The sequence below is a fragment of the Euprymna scolopes genome, chromosome 2 (assembly GCF_053919585.1).
Source record: "Euprymna scolopes isolate OS-2025 chromosome 2, ASM5391958v1, whole genome shotgun sequence".
Classification (NCBI taxonomy): Eukaryota; Metazoa; Mollusca; class Cephalopoda; order Sepiida; family Sepiolidae; genus Euprymna; species Euprymna scolopes.
In genome coordinates, this window is record NC_136483.1 from 149,480,887 (window position 1) to 149,503,239 (window position 22,353).

At 34.2% G+C, this 22,353-nt stretch overlaps 1 protein-coding gene across 3 annotated transcripts in view; it reads right to left on the reverse strand.

Annotated features, from left to right (window-relative positions):
• The window catches only part of LOC145297559 (cytochrome P450 3A24-like), a 192,551-nt gene that overhangs the window by 86,419 nt on the left and 83,779 nt on the right, over positions 1 to 22,353 (reverse strand). For all 3 annotated transcript variants that reach the window (XM_080143568.1, XM_080143576.1, XM_080143585.1), the window contains 2 exons: positions 19,355 to 19,446; positions 929 to 1,077 (listed from right to left, as the gene is read on the reverse strand). In XM_080143568.1, coding sequence (XP_079999694.1) covers positions 929 to 1,077; positions 19,355 to 19,446 — 241 coding nt within the window. The remainder of the gene's footprint in view (positions 1 to 928; positions 1,078 to 19,354; positions 19,447 to 22,353) is intronic.

Sequence of the window (22,353 nt, forward strand, 5' to 3'; positions counted from 1 at the left end):
CCAAAACCAACTCTCAGCCCATGTGTCCGTCAACCGGAAGCCTACGACCGCAATCTCCGTTACCCCTAATTTCCGGTGCACGTCACCCATAATTTCCGGTGCATCTAACCTAGGTCATTAAAGGTGACTGAATTTGATGGGTGTCAAATCTAACCTTTTCTGACCCTGCTAAATTACTGATGGGAGACCCAAAATACTTATATAACTTCTATTTCTAAAAACTACCTATATAGCATTTAAGCTGAGATTCCAAATACTACATTAGGTGCTTGGGGATTCAGAAGACATTGTGTTCAATCGATTACCTTCAGAAAGTAAGAACCATCAACAGCGAATAATATATAGCATTATTAGTGCGTGAATAAATCTAAAAATAAAACGACCACAAATTATTAAGACAAAACGCCATGTTATAAGTCGATCGCAGCGCTGGCAAACCTACATGAACTGCACTTCGTATTGCTTCCGCATCTACTCTTCTCCAAGCCTGACCTCCAGCGACTACTGGTTGTATACAGATCTCAAAATGTTCTAGGAAAAGGCGACGACTTCAATGATTGATATCCAAGTGATATTGGGAGCTGGGCTTATTTTGAGACCAAAGCAAAGCTGTTCTGCAACAAAAACATGAAATTGCTAGAAGGGGATTATGTGAGTGAATAAAGTAGAAACTTACATAAAAACTGCTTTGTTAGGTTTGAGACTTATTGGGTGTTTATCGGTTAAGTTTGTCCCATTAAACTGTATATTTTCAGTAGTTTTGTTTCAAGATTTCTCGACAAATTTCTGTTGCAACAGTCACTATCTGATTTATGAATCGAGACCTAGATACTTGTCCATATGTGTAGTCGCAATTTAGCGACGGGATGGCTTAAAAGTTGTTAAAAAAGAAAGAAAGAAATAAACAAAGAAGAAAGAAAATACTAACATGTAATGCCGATTAGATACTGCAAAACGCCACCTTTAAAAAGTCTTTTAGCGTGAACTGCAAAAGGGTGGTTGGGATTCTTCTGTGAATCAACTTCTATGCCAAAACCGGTGGCTGCAATTACATCCATCGTGTAACTGCTGAAATAACTAAAAGAAAAAAAAAAGAAAAGAATTTATCTTTGGACAGTACTGTATTACGTTTATAGGTACTTATGCACTTATTGAACCGTACTGAAATAATTACGTTGTTATTTAGAAAGCCACTCTTAACATGGTGGGAGGAGGGTGTTTTGTAAGTCTTCTATACTTTTTTACTTAATAATTTAATAAAAAAAATATCGTAAAACTTTAATTTAACTTGAAAATATTATTTTAAAGATAGCACGGTTCAATAAATGCATACGCACCCGTTTACATATACTTTTATGACGTTATACGGACGTATCCAAGTAATCTGTTATCGCATTATATAGTCGTTTATTTTATCGACTTACATAATCTCTACTATTATATTAACGAACTTTGTGAGTGTGTGTTTGCGTATGTGTGAGAGAGAGAGGGAGGGAGAAAGAGTTCCTTATGGACTCGAAAACGGGCAGGCCAATTTTTATTCAAACGAAGGTACTTTGTGTGCCGAGCAGTGTTCTTATGTTTTTTTTTATCGGAATGCCTTCGATAAGTATCGATAATCAATAATCGAAATTAACACCTTACACAACCTAACATCACAAGTGCATTTAATAAGTTTTAATCCCACACAAGCCGAAAGGCTCGGCATATGAAATCAACAGTAGGTTCTTTAATATGACATGGGCGCGTTCGAAATGAGTGTTTCTTTTTAGAGCACTTTAAACTTTAATTTAAGCCGTTATATATAATAAATAATAATTGTACAAAATCAACGGTACCTTCTCTACAGTGCAATGTGAACTACAATGTATTGAGGACTAAGTCACTTCTGTGAGGCATGTGGAGCTATTATATTTCAAGTATCTGCAGTGAATTTAAACATATTTGTTTTTTCTTTATTCATTTGTTTTTCTATTAGTTTGGTGAAAAATAATGGCATTTTTGACGTTCAAACGAACAATGGGCTAAAACTATTTTTTACCAACCTAATATTTCACATCAAATTCAATTTGAAATTTTTATTAAAATATGGTAATACTCCAGTTTTATATTAAAAAAAAAATAGTTCATACAATTTTATTCTACACATTCTTTACGAAACATAACCACGTAAATTGTCAAGTTTTTCTACTTAATAAAAATATACTTTGCAAAAAATTAGTGTCAAATTTGTATTTCTTTTATTTTCAGGGAGTAATTATTTTTAAGCAGTATTTTTCTTCTAAAATTATAGTTTTAAAATCAGATAACACATAAAGATTAATACGAGTAAATAAGGAAACTACTTTAAAAGTTTTCCTTATTTGTTCATCTATGTTATTGTGATAAAATAACTTTATTATTTAGAAAGTCATTCTTAACATGGGGAAGATAGGAAGTTTGTGTTGTAACTATTCTGTACTTTCACCTAAAAATTTAATAAAGAAAAATTTCATAAAAATTAAATTTAACTTGAAAATACTATTAAAAATAGCATGGAAACAGATGTACAAGCACTGGTTTTTCAAACTCTGAACACTCGTTTAAAATGGCACAGCTCCAGCAAGAATGAATCTCTTTATGAGTAAATTCATGTTATCGAAGGAGGAGCTAAAGTCTGCTAAAAACGTCTAAACTAAACACTACTATGCCTCTGATTTGGTTTTTTCCTCTTTCTTCAATACATCTAATGCAACTCTACAAAGTTTTTCATTATTTCTTATAACTAGCACTTTTTCTGCATATGAAACTGGAAGATAGCCTAAAATGGTTTCCTTCAGTTCATTTATTTATTTTACTTTTCAGATTAGAATGTCAGTAAAAGTGCAACGTTCAGTTTTAACTCATGGTTCACAAAATTTGCTATTTCGTGTAGGTCTTTTCTATGTCAAACCCCAACTATCATCACCATTGCCTCATCGGGGTTCCAAAATTGACCTTCCTTAATGAAACAGCACCTCCAACTTCACGGCAAGTCATCCAGTTTAGTTATTTCCTCGAAAACAGTCATCCTCACTTAAAAGATAGTGGGGTTTCTATGTTAATTGCTGAGGAATTAATTAGCATTTGGCAAGTAGTTAATCCACAATTTCCCTTGTTGGGGAACGTTATATAGGACAGAAGGTCAATATATTTTGCTATAAGAGGGCCAAACAGATTGACAGGAAATCTCTTGCAGCAACCAAAATGAAAAAAATGAAGGAACTGCAAGACAGATTGTTTGATATATTTTCTTGTAACTGTAAACTTCCTAACTTGAGTTATGATGAATTTGTAGTAAAGTGCAAGACAGGAAGTTGTCAAAAAGGCACATTGTCTGCACTTGTCCTGCTAACAAGGAGGTAAAATTAATTCTATAGATTCACCTGCAATTATGTTCCTTTTTTGTGGAAAATAAAATAATATATTGGTATTAATGTAATCTGGCTCTATTAATAAATATGCAAATTTTAGGTTCCACTAGAACTGCCATTTAGAGCAATTTTTAAATTAATTGATGGAACCAGAAAAAGCCGAACAACATTTACTGATCCTTTCGGAAACTTTGCATCAATAATTATCAAGATTCGCCTCCAGTAGAATTCTAAAAAAAATAGTGTCCCTCCCGGCCATCCTTATCTGAAGCAGAAGAAGCAAATAATTTAAGTGTGAAGACCAGAGTCTACTTTTTGAGAGTATGCTGTTGGCATTTCTCGAGAAGTTAAACTAAGATATGCAGCTTAGAAAATTGGACCCTTGAATTAAGCAAGATGGCTAACATAAGCCACAAGGTTAATGTGTTTATGGACCAGAGGTGTCTATCCTCAAACATATGATAAATTAAGCATTCTGGTCATATTTATCATCCAAGTGTATGCAGTTAGTTGGTTTGAGATCAAAACCGACAATAATATTTTTAACGAACAGTATATTTTAATATGATTCAGAGAACAAAACAGTTAACTGAAATGCAAATTACTGTTTTAAACAGTTCCAAATATAGTGCTTTTTCACTACTTCCGGAAAATATCATAATGTCGATGATAAACTTCCAATAAATTTTATTAGTTTTCTCCATTTAACCAAACAATAGTCAGTTTTATTCATATTTTATCACAAAAATATAAAAAAATAAGTGTTTTCAAATAATTGTTTTTGTGTTGTTTTTTTTTTTTCAGAAATAGTGAACAACTCCAAAAATAATGACTGATAAACATTACTGCTATCAATTTTGCAGCCAAACACTTGTCAAATTTGATTGATTTTTCTAAAAAAAGTTGTATATGAGCAGGAAGCAAGACACAGATACATTATTATAAAGTCATCGAGCCAGAAAATTAGACATTCATTTTTCTTGAAAAGAAATTATACAGAACAATTTAGTGCTATTATAACAGTTTATATTATTGTGTTTAATAAAAAAAAAATCAAAATACATGGTTCTGTAACTTGTATCAAGTTACAGAATTACAATATTGTGTAATACATCTCCACATACCTTTTTAGATTGTGAAATTTGAAAGACTTAGTTGCTAATTAGCTTTTTTACGATTTTTGTTTAATTAAATTGAGTTGAGATATTTTGCTAGTTGTGATTCATAATTAAAATCATAATTCATGTATTTATTTTTCTTTCAATGTATTTCATATAAATATATCAATTGAATATGTTATAAAAATAGTGTAATTTCAAAGTCAGTATTGTGTAAAATGCTATGAAAATGAAGGATTTCTCAGCATTTTTCTACACGATTTTTAAAATTAAATGCTCAATTTTCTGTTCAAGATAGGAATCTAATTTTTGGTATCTGTTCTTATCACATCAAATCCCAACTGTCATCACCAGTGCCATGTTGATTTTCTGAAAAAAGTTGTAAATCGACCTGCCCTACTCTGCACTAATGATTTCCGAAAGGATGAAACACTAGTGTCAGCAGGTATTTAATTATTATAGTAAATAATTATATATATATATATATATATATATATATATATATAAAATGAACTCTCCCGTATGAGGTCCACACAACAACTAATTATCCGAAATCTACATATCGTGGTGAAGACTTTGTGTAGAAACATCCACACAACTGCTAATCTCAATCTTTGTAATTGATTGCCATTGACAAGTTTTACATCGGAGTTTTCCTAGATGCGTTTCTTAACGAAGACATCTCTCCCAGTGTTTTTTCACGCGCCTCAGATACTAACCAGGAAATTTCCACACCCAGTGCGACACATACAGCGCCTAATATTTCTAAATGGTCGCCCATCTGGTACAAGCCAGGCTCATTGTTGTTCAACTTCCATGATCGACAAGAACCGGTGTGTCAACGTGATTATGCCGAATGTCTCACCGAATGGTGTCTCATCAAGCTCGCGAATCTGTTACGTGGTGTAATGGATAAATTGTGAGCTTGAAATTTCAGTTCCAACTGATATACTTCTAGAGGTTGTACGTTCAATCCTCGGTGATGACGATATTAAGAATACAATTACGAATTGCTTGACACTTCTACTGTTCCATAGTGTATATAAACAAGGTCTATTTAACGGTTGTCTCTTAAACTGTACATATATGTGTTTTAACATTTTGTGATACTCTAGTTTTTGAATGTGCGTCTTGATCGTCTTTAGTGCTCATGTGTGTAGATATTTTTATAACACTGTGTATAGCAATGACAGCTTATGCAGAGAGTTATTACGAAAGCGACGGATAATATTGTCGGTGTGGACACCAACAAAAGACACATATCTTTTCAAAGTTATTTTTGTGATTCCTGCAGCTAAAGATACCTTTCTTTCGAAAAGGGAAACGCCAAGAGATGAATTGTATTTGGATATAATCATTTATTTCCATGTTGGGTCCCTCCATCGGAGTTAAGGACACCTCGGATAAGTCTACATTTTGCTATTATTCGCCCGTTTGTATTCAACGTGTGTCAAGTCCAAATCATGGAACACAAGACCCCTGTCTGGTTACTAATGCGTTGAATACCAAACTAAACTCTACGTGTGGCCTATTTACTTGCCTCCTCAAGGGGGCAGAGTTAGACACAAGGTCGGTTTTTAATGTGGGGAAAATCCAGCTCTCCCAAAATGAGCATTCTGGATAGGAACAAGAATAAAAATTGCCTCATTCAGAAAGATTTCTTCTCCATTGACCGAGAACAGAAAAGGTGAAGTGTAGTATCAGAACAGATACTACGCTTGACTCCTTGTGTCTTTATACTATCTTTTCTTCTCTCTGACCACGTGACCAATAATCAATGTACGTCATAGAAAGAACAATCAACCTTGTTTTTCTTTTTTTTTTTTTACATTTTCACCCCAAACAAGGCACATTGCCACTTTGGTGTAGGGGGCTACTATCAGGTGCAGCAACTACTGGGGCACTATGTTGGGATTTGGGCAGCAAGATGTCGTTCACGTTACACTTGAACTTCTGCATGTCAGTACAGTTAGGGAAGCAGGGACCTGGAATGGAATTCCAGAGTCTAGCGGTTCTGGGGAAGAAACTACTGGAGTAGAAAGATCTTTTACATCTAATGACCTCTACTGTGTGGGGGTGGGATTTAGCTGCCTGTCGGGTTTGCCATACCCTTTAAAAAGTCTTAGATATATCTAGAGCTACCGCTCTGCCCTCCCCCGCTTTGTCCAGTGAATGGTATATACGTTCAGAGATTCCAGTGAGGATGTCTGCTGTGGAACGGGCTTGTCTAAATCCATATTGTTGGTCAGTCAGAAGTTTAACATCTGTAAGGTGCCGGACTAGAGCATGGTTAATTATGGTCTCAAATATTTTGGCGAAAAGTGGAAGGAGGCTAATGGGGCGATAATTTGATGGGTCAGTTCTTTCGCCAGAATTCTTGAATACTGGTAACACAGAAGCAGTTTTCCAACAGCCCGGAAAGCATGATTCATTAAGGCATTTGTTGTAGAGTTTGGAGAGAACTGGAGCTACTTCGGCTGAGTGCTTTTTTAATAGCACAGCTGGGATGAGATCAGGTCCACATGCTTTTGAAATGTCAAGGTTTTTTTGCTTTTATCACGTAATTTTTCTTTATGTTAGTTAATAACACCAACATTTCTTGTCATCAAGTTAACATTCCTGGTACATATTTTAACATATTTTATCTTTAAATAACTAATCTGCTTCGATAACATTCTTTCTGTTATTCAAACATTCCTTTTTGTTATCGAAATATTTCTACAAACCAAACACCGACAATCGCTCACGATCGCTTCCCGGCATTTTCCGGAACCAAGAACACAACACTACCCGGATATGGCTGACGGAACGGGTGCATACTGCCCTCATGGATTAAATAAAGGGTTATGTTCGAAATTCTATTCAGATTCCCGAGTTCGACCGAAAGATTTTCGAGTGCGACACGATACGTATGAAAAAGATCGGAGTTTACATCGGCTGAAAAGTTGTGGAAATAACACTCAAGATGAGAACGGTAGTCTGAGTAATACAAAGGCTCAATCCTTATCTCAAATGTTCAGAAACATTAAAACTAAACTATTGCTATATTTTGGGGAGATTATGTAATACAAGTATTTTATGAAACGAATAGAATATTACGCATTATCGTAATATAAATTAATACTGCAGATTAGTTCCGGCTTAATGGTTTTATGTCAAACAGAACGTATACATATTTCTGTGTGTGTGTGTGTGTGTGTGTGTGTGTGTGTGTGTGTGTGTGTGTGTGTGTGTGTGTGTGTGTGTGTATATATATATATATAACAAGCATTTCATCTTGCGAGTGTACGTATATTTAACAAGCACTCCCCCGTGGCATAAAAGAAAGAGCCGCCTGTCTAAACGTTCTTTAAATGGTGTTATAATTGCCTAAGCGCGCTCATTCCACCTTCTTTTTCTGGAAAATGTCAGGGCAACCTGACTTTGTTCCCAGTTTTTTTTTTTTTTTTTTGTCTTGTTTTTTACTCCATGCACGTGATCGACGTTATTTTTTTTTCTATTTTCTTTCTTTTTCACACTTTTTTTTTTAATGCCGTCTTTCTTCCTTTTTATGGTTTGCTTGGCGTAGCTAATAGTCTGCATGGAAGCACAAAGCGTCTGCTTGAATTTTACTCTTCAAATATAGATTTCAGTCTGCTAACCTACTGAGCTCATTTTGTGTTCTCTCTCCCTCTTCCCCGTCCCTCCCTCCGTGTCTTTCATGCACACACACACACAATTTTATCTCTCTCTCTTCCGCCTTGAACATTATCTGTTATATTACTTTACTACAAGTCTCTCTCTCTCTCTCCCTCAGTCTCTCCCCTCCGTCTCTCTCATACTGTCTCTCTGTCTCTCTTTCTGTCTCTCTCATTCTCTCTCTCTGTCTGTCTGTCTGTCTGTCTGTCTGTCTCTCTCTCTCTCTCTCTCTCTCTCTCTCTCTCTCTCTCTCTCTCTCTCTCTCTGTATATTTCCGATTTTTTTTTCTTTTCTCGCAGATATAAACAGAAGCGGATGAGAGCCTAAAAATAGTCGATTAACTATAGACCTTTTTGTTTGTATTCAAAACCGACGGTACCGATGTTGCTGTGATCTTCTTTAACACATGAATACCTTTTAGATTTTTCTTTAAATTTAGTCGGAGAAACCCCCAGCTGAGTATTCAATTATTAAGAAAAAATCCAAAAATAAATGCATAATATCTCTATGGCTTCTTATATATAAAAGGCACTTCGTGTGTGTGTCTGTGTGTGTTCATTCCTTATGGACTCAGAAACGGCTGGGCAGATTTTTTTTTTTTTAACTTCACATAAATGTATTTTACGTATCTGGGGTGTTTTTAAATAGGTTTTGTGTCGGAATGTTTCCAATAGGTATCGAAAATCGATAATTGAAAAAGTTCGATTAAAGAAGGACGAGTTCGATTTTAACCAAAGTTAACACCCTTATACAGACTAACATCACTAGTTCATTTGAGAAGTTGTATCACTACACATACAATAGTAGTTTTTTGGCAAGTCAGGGACACGTTCGAAATGAATGTTTCTGTTTAGAGTACATTTTTTTTACTCGCGTTCATGCCTAACAAGGCATATCGCAACTTCGATGTAAGCGGCCATGCCTAGGAAAGATTAAGATGTTGATTTACATTACATTTAAATTCCTGCATATCAGTGTAGTGAGGGAATCAGGTAGCAGGAAGGGAATTCCAAAGTTTAGCTGGCCGAGGGAAGAAACTATTAGAGTAGAAAGCTTAGGGACCTCAACAGTGAAGGGGTGAGATTTTATTGCTAAGCAGATTTGTCGGAAATATGTACGTCGAGGAGACACAAGTGCAACGAGTTCATCATTAAAATATTTTTAAAACGGACAGAGAGATGTAACATTGCGGCGATGGGACAGGAGTTGGAGCTTAGTTGAATAAGTGGAACCTATTAGATTAAAAACTCTTTTCTGGGTCCTCTCCAAGAGGGATAGGCTAGTGGTAGACGCAACAGCCCAGATGTGGCAACAATACTCCATGTATAGGGAAAATGATGGCCTTGTTGAGATACAGGATACTTTCAAGTGTAAGTAGTTTTTTATCTCGATACAGGGAACCCACTTTCTTTGCGGCAGCCTTCACAATGTCCTAACTTGAACCTGGATACTTGACTTTTGCGTTTTGAACTTTAATTAAAGCCATTAAATAAAAATGAATTTATAAAAGCAACTGTAGATTATCTACAGTGCCATGTAGACTACAATGTATTGTGGATTAACACTCTGAGGGAAGTCATGTGAAACTTCCTCCTAGTGTACCGCGATGGGTCTCCAACTAGAACAGGCAATAAATTGATTTGATTTAAAAATGGACGATTTCATCGATTTCGTCGACAATAAAAGTACTGGAAGTCTGGAACAACATTCATTGATCCTCATCCAATTCTGGGCAACATCGGGCTTCCTTTCTAGTTTATATATGTGTTACAGATGATGCCAAAATATCGGTTTCATCAGTTTCAAATGGAAACAAAGAGGAACTATAGTTTGTAGTTCATGTTGGACTTTCTTCAGCCTTTGTTTATATAATAAGCGATTAACTATATGTGTCTTTTGTTTGGATTTGAAACCGATAGTACTGATATTGCTATGATATTCTTAACACAGACACACACGCGCGAGCGAACACACACACACACACACACACAAACACACACACACACACACACACACACATATATATATATATATATATATATATATATATATAGGTATGTTGGACAATGTCAAAACATTGTTAATTCACTGTCCGCATAGCAGCAGTCGTATAGCGCAACGGTTAGAAGCTCCAGCTGTCGTTTGGGCGATCGTGTTTCGATCCCGTCTTGAGGTAGTTGCTTGTCTAGCCGCATTGAGGAGCTGTGAAACAGCGAAACAGTACTGTATGCGAATGACTATATATATAATATATATAATATATATGTGTGTGTGTGTTTGTGTGTGTGCACTTGCTTCCCAATTACACGCTCAACCATATATATATATATATATATATATATATATATATATATATATATATATATATATATATAGTAAGTTATAAAATATATATGGCAATTAAGCTAGACAGAATATTCCGCCTGGCGTGAAGCAAGGTTAATGCTCTTAATGTTCATTGCAAAGTATATTTGCTCTCCTCTTAAAATTAAAAATGGTCTTGTACCTTTTTAATTTTTTAATTTTCTTGCCTGATGAGATTTATTATCGAAACGGTCTGAACATTGTAGCAAGATATATATATATATATATATATATATATATATATATATATATATATATATATATATATATATATATATAATATATATATATATATATATATATATATTCATATATATTCTTCGTTATTCATCTATAAACAAACTTGTGTTGTCCTTTATAAACTCATCTCTAGAGATGCAAACAACTGACTTATCCTACTGACTATTCCGCTGGAGTACTGACTTTTTCTTTCTTCTACCTTCCGACCTTATGCCATACAATTTTTTGTCGGAAATATATAAATACTAGCGCTACTTCTCCTTTTTCAATACTCAATTTTATACGAGTAATCAGTGCGTTGGGCAACGATGCGCCTGTTCGGTACTAAAATGGCTGACCAGTTGGGAATTCCAGGTGTGCTCTTCACTTACTTCAGCATTTTTTCAAGTCGTACTGGACTTCTTCTTGCCCATGAACTCAAGTAGTGCCAATTTAGATGTACGATTGAGATTGTGCAACACTTGCTTCCCAATTACACGCTCAATCACTGTTTACAACGGGTATCCATTGTTTTTCGAGATTAAAAGGAGGCGTTGATTTTTTTAAAAAAATATATATATGGCAACTAGCAGGAAACCTTGTCGCTGCTCGGGATTGAACCAGGATCACTACTATGTACATTTTTCATAATGCTCATAACACGATATTACTTTATTGGTTTTTATTGTTCCTTTCTCCGTTTAGCTCCACCCCCTTATGTAGTCGGAAGAAGATGAAATTGGAAAATGCTCTGAATTAGTGTCTTGTGCGTACGATTTAAATTTCATTAAAATCGGATATAGTAATTTAAAGTTTTAAGAGAGTTTTGTCCACGTGGGTTACTTAGAGATGGAGAATAGATATTTAGCACATAGAACATAACACAGGCATTTGGGACCACTTCCATTGTCTTTATTAGTTACTTTGATACATAATATACATCTCATCTGTCTGTTTAAATGTATGTATGTATGTATGTATGTATCTATGTATGTATGTATGTATGTATGCCTAAAACTTGCGACACATGCCACGGATTTTCACGGGATTGGTATCGTTTTGAAGCGTGACCTTTCGGACGACAAATACCAAACAATTGGCTAAAAATATTAATTCCTCAACCCCTCAGCTAGGCACTTTTTTTGCAGGGAAGGGTCGCTTTTTTCGCCAATATTTTCGAAAGTCATCCCTCTTTTCGATTGACTAGCAATCGCCACTTCCGGTTTGGCGATGAACGCAAAAATAAAGACGTCACGTTTTTTTTCACGTTTTTTCTCCTTCGCGGTACAGGTTCGAGCCTACTTGCCTACTACCTTTTTTCTTTTTCCTTTTTTTTTTTTTTTTTTTTTTGCTCAACATACACCTCCAAACATCCGGGCAACGCCGGGCATCCAGGCTAGTATGATATAAAGTCCATCAAAATAGAATATACTATTCTCTCTCTCTCTCTCTCTCTCTCTCTCTCTCTCTCTCTCTCTCTATACTGGGTTCAAAAACAGTCTACAGAAAATGGACTGTGATTGATGAAAGTATGATAGGTTATGAGGGGGTTGTAAAGAGATAGGTTTTGATACTCAAAGATTTTACCTTAAGCAAAATATGATGAAAGTAAAGATAATTTTCGCAAAAATATATTTTTATATCAACTTTGTTTCCATTCGTAGCCAAGAGTGACCAACAAAATGATGTTTCCTTACAGAGAGAAAATGTTATATATATAATAATATAAATATACAAGAAATAAATGTTACCATAGTCAATAAAAGTAACTTTTATGGCAGAAAAGTTCATTGGTTTGTATTTTTAAGTAGTTTGTAAAAAAAAGTTTTTTTTTAATTCACGAACCGGTTTTTAAAAAAATCCAAATGGCAGCGACTTTGAAATAGAGAGCCTCGTTTTCAATTTGAAGGAGAGCCACCTGAGCATCCTGTGTTAACAATTTAAGAAAGTTCCGTCAACGTAAGGAATATTTATAAACATATTTTAATGTTTTCCGTTATTTTGTGATTGAGGAATATTCGATTATGGCATGTGTAGTTTATATAAAAATTCATTTAAGTAGTTATCGCCTCAAATTTCGTTTTAATTTCGGTTCGCTGATATTATTTCAAGTAAAGAGCATTAAAAAAACTATTTCAAAACAAAAAAAAACATGAACTGAACTTTTATTGACTATGGTAACATTTATTTCTTGTATATTTATTTTTTCGGGTAGTCGTTTGCTGGCTTTTCTGCTAAACATTCTTACTAAATAATATCGACGAAATATCGAAAAGCAAAGAAACAAAAACAGTTTTGAAAAATAATGAAGCTTTACTTACTTTAGTAAAATAATCCGAAACAGCAAAATGGGATATTAAAAAAGTAAACACGTAATTACTTTGGTTTTTTAAAACAAAGAATCGATATAAATATGAATAAGAAGAAAATGGCACCCTTTTCAAGCAGAACAGCTTCGTTTCAGTTTTATAGTATTGAACGGTGTAGTATTGCGCCGTCGGATTCAGGGTTGTACTATTGTAATGTAAAGAACACGCAGAAAGGGTTGTAATCAACTGAATTCCTTCTAGTACACTGACAAAAAAAGCTTAAACAGATATATAAATAAAAATAAAAAGGTCATGTAAATGTTTTTAAAAGGACACGTAATCACGTGAGCAGGATTTTTTCCTTCTTTTGACACGATAACAAATAACGTTCTTATTTTTTATTATTTATCTATTTTCGAGTGCCACGTGCAAGAGGAGAAGGAAAAAAGCAGAGTTATGCAAAATTTGTGTCGAGAATTGTCTAAAGTTACGATTTTTTTTTTTTTGCTTTCACGTTAATAAGAACGTGAATTTATGAGGCGAATTTATTCGACACAATATGATTCAACTCAAAATAATAAATAAAAGCTAACGTGAATTAAGACTGAAGTTAACGTGTTATTGTGGACCTTCACCCCTTTTAAAAAAACTTTGTTAAACTTTGTGACATATTTCCATTCTATGGAGGTCAGGCGCGAACGAACACCCAATAATTTTATTATACCATATTTCTTCAAACTGAAATATAATTATCAAAGTATACTTACGCAAATAGATATGAAAAGTCTTTGTTAAAGTTTGTGCCATATTTCCATGGAGTACAGGCGCGAACGCAGACCCCACAATTTTATTATACCATCCCTATTTAAGTTGAAACATACTTATCAAAGTATTCTTATGTATATCTATATCAAAAACCCTTGTAAACGGTTTTTTTTTTTCATTTTTTATTTCCATACTTTGGGGGCCAGGCGCGAAAGCAGACCCCACAATTTTAATGAACCACCGTTCTGCCAGATCAAACATACCCATTTCTGATCCTCGATACATCTTCTATCATTATATGTAATGAGTTTTTTTTTTAAATAGTCAACCATATAGGAGCCTATTCGTGACCAGACACACACACACACACACACACACACACGTTCAGCTAACATTATCTTCTCTTCTCTTCTTCTCTTCTTCTTCTTCTATCTATCTTCTCTTCTATCTATTCTTCTTCTATCTATCTATTCTTCTTCTATCTATATAAATAAAATGAACTCATTTTTCCCGTCTGATTTTGACATTAATAGGATTAAAAATCAAGATATTTCGTGCAAATATAATATGCACAAACGGCATAACAATATCTGAGGTGTGTTATAGGCTTATTATTTCTCAAATTCCTCGATAATATTAGATTTCTATACTTTTTCTGCTGAGAAGTCACGGCCAAAATCGGTTAGGATCAATGGAAGTGGTAAAATATTTTCTCTCTAATAAATTCCTCCTCCCCCTGCCACCACTTAACACCGTTTGGGGATCGTTCACAAGGAACAGTTGAGAAGAGAACACCGGTTTGGCTTCGTAGTTCTTTCATGTGAAGTTATTTAAAATCACTAAACTAAGCTGCAGTGCTCTGTGGCGTAGTGGTTAGCGTGCTGGACAATTCACATTATATTTTAACGTTCGCGCCGACCTACCGTAGTCGTTTTTTTTGTTTTGTTTTTTTCCTTAACAACTGGAATGGACTTTTCTTGGTGGCCGAACTGTTAACGTTGCAGATGTTTTTTTTTGTTTTTTTGTTTTTTTTCACACTTTATTTTCCTAGTTTTACTCATGACTCCGAGTTTGATCCTTCCTACTTACCTACCATAACATTTTTAAACCCCCCCACCCGTCCCGGAAACAAACACTCGGGCAACGCCGGGTACCCCCGCTAGTAGATATATATATCGTACCTTAACTACTATTTAAATAAATCTTCCCATAATTCTTTACCGAGACTAACAAAGACGATTGAAAAAAAGTTAAAACCCGCGGACACTTCGAGAAGAAAAATGCTTGAACCATGCATCCATGTGTTCAATGTATACACAAAAATGATAATACGAAAAATTAAAATAAAAAAAATAGGTATTACTAAAGAGAAGCTTTCTATTATTTTTAACAATGTCTGCCTGAATTAAAAATGATACCTAAATACACGCAATTCAATATATATATATATATATATATATATATATAAAGAGAGAGATAGAGAGACAGAGAGACAGACAGACAGACTGACAGACAGAGAGAGGGGGAGAGAGATAATAACTGTGGACCGGTAAAATTGTTTCATGGTTATACCAAAAATTGGGAGAGAAGTTGCAAAATATAACGTAATAAAAAATCAACGGTAATTCCAATTTTTCTCCCAATTTTCGAATTTTGCAATCATGTCCATACGCATTTTTTTTTTTTTTAATGAATCGATAAGTGCTTTTTCTCCTGAATATATTCATTGATTGATATGATAATTAAATTAATGATTTTGCGCTACGAAACGGGTGATGTAATAAATTGTAAGATGGACAACATCTTGAAATTTAGAATATAGGTTTTTGTCATTTATTTCTTATGTTTCCTGTAATTACATCAAGCTTCATAAATTAAAGGTTGCTTGGTTATTTTTGTTTTACGGCATATCAATTCTTTTCAGGTTATTTAACGCCCAATCCAGTGATTTTGAAGAAAAAAATTTTAGTAGAATATATTTTTTTCAGGTCGGTTTCTATTTAACCCATAGTGTGGACCCTAACAGGTACTACCACTCCAGGTCAGAGTGGACCTGGGAGCAATGGCAATTAAAGAGTGGATCAATACTCTCCAAAGCCTGCAAGCTGGGTCCTCACCATCGAATATAGTTTAAGGTCATATCCAGGACCCGTAAATTAAAGGATTGATATAAATAAAAGGTGAAATATAATTTAAAAAAAAAAACATATTTCCACATATGTGTGTGCGTGTGTGTGTGTGTGTGTGTGTGTGTGTGTGTGTGTGTGTGTGAGAGAGAGAGAGAGAGAGAGAGAGAGACGTTCCAAAAGTAAAGCCTCCTATTTTTAACTCAAAAACTTAAACGTTGAAGAGCTATGATGACGGGAGTGGTACCATTAAAGCTCATTTGCTCCAGAATTGATTTTTCTACATAATCAACTCAATGCACTTGCGATGAACGATCACACTTGCAAATCAATTTTTTTTTTTTTTTTTGCAACAGCTGTTTTTCACTGACTTCTTCGATTTCAATGGCCATTGGCTTTCTCTGGTAATCAGGGAACTTCTTTGTCTCCTCTCCATTATGTTTGACACAAGGCCAAGTGTGGCTTTGATAAAAGTGTTCCTCTGGAATAGACTGGATTCGAACTACGCACACTCATATTTTCAGTCTGTGTCGTTAACCATTTAGCCACCGTCACCCTCATGAATCCCACAGGATTCCAGTACCCTCCAGTTCGTATTATGCTGCTTTTGGTTTTCCTCCACCCTTCCACCCTATCGGTCCACAAACGGATATTTTCTCGGGTAGCACCTAAATTTCAATAGAAGGTCAAAGGTTGAAAACCATTTTAAATATCTATATCGGGATCTCGCCTTTCCACTCAAAGAGGAAACAGCACAAAAGTTCAGGAACTCAATTATCAACTGATACGGGTGCATGTGATCTTGCTGAGAATTGTGAGATAAATCTTGGTCATAAAGGAATTAATATCGAGAGTGATGGATGATATGAAGAAGTCTATAAGCCTCTATGCTGCTGATAGTACTACTACTACTACTACTACTACTATTATTATTACTACTACTAAGCTGTTTGCTATTCATTTCTTGTTGGTAGCAAGCATTGGTCTTCACTGGTATTTGCCACCTAAATCCCAGTGAAGACCAATGGTAGACGGCTATTGCGATAATGCTAACTAATTTGCACATGTTAATTGAAAGAGGTGGCGAGTACTGCAAATCTGGGGAACACTATTGTTTGTTTTCAAAGAGAATTATTTGATGATGACTTGTGTGATAGCTCCTAGTGAATAATAATAATAATAATAAGAAGAAGAAGAAGAAGAAGAAGAAGAAGAAGAAGAAGAATCTTCAGAAACAGGGGCGACTTGTCACTCAAACTTCTAGGAACATCAACGGTTATTATCAGATGGTAACCTCCAATAATAGCTGTGTGAAAACTTCTAGTAAGTACAAATAAAAAAATAATAATGAACCAGACTCCACTGAAAGAGAGCAAAGAATACTGAGACTTTTAAAAAGCATTTTGTTACTCGAATCCCAGAGAAGACCAATGATGATGACCTCTTAATCAATAATAATACTGATAAAAATACACATGAATTAGCCCTTACCCGCTAAACCTGTGTACTAAACGAAGCTTTTATAGACAAAGTTTATTCCCAATGATCTCCCATCTTTGGTATACAATGCCACGGTGTTATTTTCCAGCTGACTACAACGTAGTCGTTTTCAATTTTTTGTACAGTCGTCCATTAAATAATCATTTTCAATCCTCTAAAGGGTTTGTTAATCAACTACTAATAACCTCATCAAACCCTTACCCTCGAGTAATCTTTGGACCTTGATAACTGATGAAATTCTAATAGAAAAAAAACATACTAAGCAAACTACTACAGATTGACAACCATAATTAGCAAATATTAACAAATATCTGCAACTTCGGGCCACATATTTTTGCTATCATGACGAAGAAACATATACTACCATGCCCTTTCCAAAGAGGATATAATACCTGGGAGGATAATATCATGACAAATGAACAGATAATACACTATTCTCAAAAAGAGATGGTAATATCTGGGATAATCAAGTCATGACTACTATCAGCCCCCCAAAAAGAAGGGAAAATGTGCAATGATCAAAGAACATATACTGCCCCACCCCCATCCACCCACCCCCAAAAATAAGAAAAGAGGAGTAATGCCTGAGAGGATGGGCGATGACACGATAGATACTATAATACCCTATCCTTCCCAGAAACGGAGATAGTAATGCTTGGGGAGATAGTATCATGATATAAAAAAAAAACAGATTCTACACTAATCTCCACTCCTTGAATTGAACATTAAACGATAGTACATAAGTCTGGTCATCTCGATATTTCTGTCTATGTGTGCATCGTTGACCTTTATTGTGGACATGGAGAGAAAGATAAGATGCTTTCAGACGATCCGCAAAAAATTTCATACAGGAAAACACATTGCACACGAAGAAGTGAAGAACAGACCCAGACAGGCAGTCGGGCCATATGAAGGACTATTGACCACTTGTGAGGAAGAGGAAAATTAAACGATACGATCCGGTCATGTGAGACGATCACCAGATCTCTCAAAAACAAATGTCCTTTTCTCTTCCCTACCACCTCTTTCTCACAGAAGAGATGTTACGAGTTTGTCTCTGCTTTATCGTTATTTTCACGGCAAGTGCTCGACTGAGCTCCAATTTATGGTCCAAACATTCACGAGAAATACTCGTCTGGCTGAAAACACTATCAACAATTTCCCCCACTCTTTATCCGTGCCTAAACCTAACCGTAAATTCCATTAACAAAGCTTCTTTCTTAGACGTGCACGCCTATGGAGTTGTCTTCCGTTTTCTTGCTTTCCAGCTGACTACAATATGGTTGTTTTCAAGTCTAATTTAAACAAGTTTTTGATAAGCCGTTCCATATAAGTTAACAAATTTACCGAATTTTCATTACTAACGGTTACTTTATTGTCCAATCGTCTACTGTACACTCTTTAACCCTTATCTTCGAGTGGCCTCTTGGCTTTGATAAGTGGTGATGTCTATGTAATAAAAAAAACTGCAGAGAACTGTACAGGAGAGAGAAGGAGAGACAGACAAAGAAAGACGTTAGAAAACAAGATCCGAGAGTAGAGAACTGCAGAAAACCACGAAGGCTTTAAAAAACGCTTTGTCAGGTCATCTTTGGCACCTCAACAATCATCCAGACCACAGGTGGTGATGATCATGATGAAAATGATTATCATGATCACGATAATGATGATATTAGTCTTAAATACAATAATAAACTAAATAGAGCACTTAAAATAGTATAACAGTACGTTAATAGAAGTAATAGTTTCGGCTTCAAACAGACAAATACCATATCTCCACCAATAAATGTTTCATTCACTTTAATGGTGTTCTAGGCGAAGATAACAAGACGAAACAGACAATCAATCGACTAGATAGATAAGTATTCATGCTGTCAACTTACTGGTTCGCTGGAAAGTCTTTATTGGTGGTGGTTGCAATATTAGCCACATTATCCCGCAGTTGCTGGACGCAGCGATTGATGAGAACAGAATTCTGGAAAAACCAAAACAACAACAGCAATAATAATAATAATAATAATAATAATGATAATAATAACAACAACATCAACTAGAATAAAAAATTCCAGTCTCCTCTCATTCCTTAGAAGTATATTTTCTACGTTTATACCTTAACTCAATGTAATTTTAATATTGTGAAATATTCATTTGTTTTAATTTTAGCAGCATATCCACACACACACACACACACACACACACACACACACACACACATATATATATATATATATATATATATATATATATATATATATATATGTATATATGTATTTACGCAGGTATATATATATATATATATATATATATATATATATATATATATGTATATATATATATATATTATTATTATTATTATTATTATTATATTATTATTATTATTACTTCTACTACTATAATAATTCTTTTACTTACAGACACTAGTATTACTCCTTTCGGGATACATCAGTGCATGAATTCACGATTACAGCCGGTTGGGAGATTCGAACCCAGCTACGAAGCCATCTCTAACTACATTAGCAAGGAACAAACCTCACGGACATATAACTTATAAACTTTCAGTGACAAGTGATTATTCTTTTCAAACGTGACTTGGGAACTGACAAAATGGTTTTCTTGGGGGTTTTTTTGTTTGTTTGTTTTTTTTGTTTTTTTACAAGAGAATCACCACTTATCAAGGCCCAGAGGCCACTCGAGGATCAGGGTTAAAGTATGTACAGTGGTCAAAAGGACAATATAGTAATCGGTAGAAGTGTAAATTTGGTAAATTGGATTACTGAAGGGGAACGGCTCATCAAGAACGTGTTTACGTTGGACTTGAAGACGGCCATATAGTTGTCAGCTGAAAAGCAGGTAAACGGAAAAGATTCCATGGGTGCGCTGTTCTAGGAAAAGAAGCTTTGTTCATGGAATCTACATTTAGATTTAGGCACAGATAAAGAGTGGGGGAAATTATTGATAGTGTTTTCAGCAAGACGAGTGTTTCTCGTGAATATTTGACGAGGGGGGGGGGCATAAATTGGAGCTTAGACGAGTACTTGCCATTACTGTGTTACCGATTTTTACGTGCTTTTTTCCCCCTTTTTCAATGATTACAAAACATCAGTTTGAAAATGTGTTTGCAATATTGAAACGAGAAGATCTTGAAGCAATTGTTATTAAGATTAGCTTTTGTAGGAGCATCATTTTATCGTATGAATCTGGTTTCATTCAAACACTACTGTGTTTGAATATATGGTTAAGTGGCAGTTTTAGTCATTTAGAACTGCTTTAAAGCTTCACCGCTCACTCATTTTTCGACCAAATTTCAAACAATTATTACAGTGTATATATATATATATATATATATATATATATATATGTGTGTGTGTGTGTGTGTGTGTGTGTGTGTGTGTGTGTACACATATATATATATATATATATATATATTTCTTCACTTATTTTTTCTCTTCTTCTTCACTGACTTTTCTTAATTACTTTTTTGTCTCGGCAGCCGTGTCAAACGCATATCTTATTTTTCTTTTATTAATATTATTGGAATGTTTTCTCCTTTTTCTTGTACATATTTGTGAATTATTCCATGGATTTCGGCCTTTTGGATTATTTTTGACCATCTTCCAACTACGTGATTTCCTTGGTTTTTACTTGTGTGAATGGAAATTTATTTAACTTTCTTGGAGTTAGAATTTTGGATTTTACCGTCATTGGATAATTTACCTTTCACCAGACTATCAATTCATGTGAAATCACCTTTTTCTTCCCCATATTCCCTTTGCTTCACTTTTTGTTATCAAGTAAGATCTTTGACTTACTTGCAGTTTCATCAAATACTTTTGTATGCAAAATCCGATCCTGCATTTTGCTAAATCCTACCCTCTGATGAGAAGGAAAGTATTTCTTCGAAACTCCGCGGATTAAGGACTATCCACTTATTAAATGTTTCCTTTTCAGATTAAATATGTTTTTAACTCTTTTTTCAAAGTGTTTTTAACATGTTTTATTAACTATTTGCTCGTATTATAAGCTCTATCTCCTATTTGGTTTTATCGAGCTTTTACATCGGGGGGGGGAATACTTTATAAATATTAATTCTTTAATATTTATAATATACTTTAGTTTTACCATCTCGGATCAAATTTGGTAAATTTAATTGTAATTTTTATTTTTATTTTATATATATATATATATATATATATATATATATATATATATATATATATATATATACAGAGAGAGAGAGAGAGAGAGAGATGTAGGTATCAACTTTATGATTATTTACAGTTCCCATTAAATCTCAATTTTAACTGAATACCATATTTTCTCATTATTTCATTATCTATAATGCAAAATATTTATACTTTCAAACAATTTTAAATTAGACTTAATCAATTACTATATTAATACCTTTATTTTACTCCTTACTTATTATATACATTTAAATTTCTCCAATTTTAAATTTTAAGTGACTTTTTTTATTTAATTTTTACTAGCGGGACCTGTGGAAATTCCACGACGGACTCCTTCATATGTAATATATTGGTGTTGACATTCTGTGAATCTTCAGCATAAATGGAGACGTCCTGATATTATTGTAGCTCTTTCGTTAAAACTGCAAAAAGTATTTATCTAAGCAAGCAGGGACACCTGGCGTAAAAATACGCTTAAATATGATATTTTAATTCATGCAGAGTTCGTATATATTATTATAGTATCAATTTTCTATAGATTCTTATATATTATAAAGTTGTGATTTCAAGAATAAATAAATATATACATATGACTTGGGTGCATCAGCTTGAATCAAAACCGAAACTAAAACTTATGAAGAATATATATATATATATATATATATATATATATATATATATATATATATATATATATA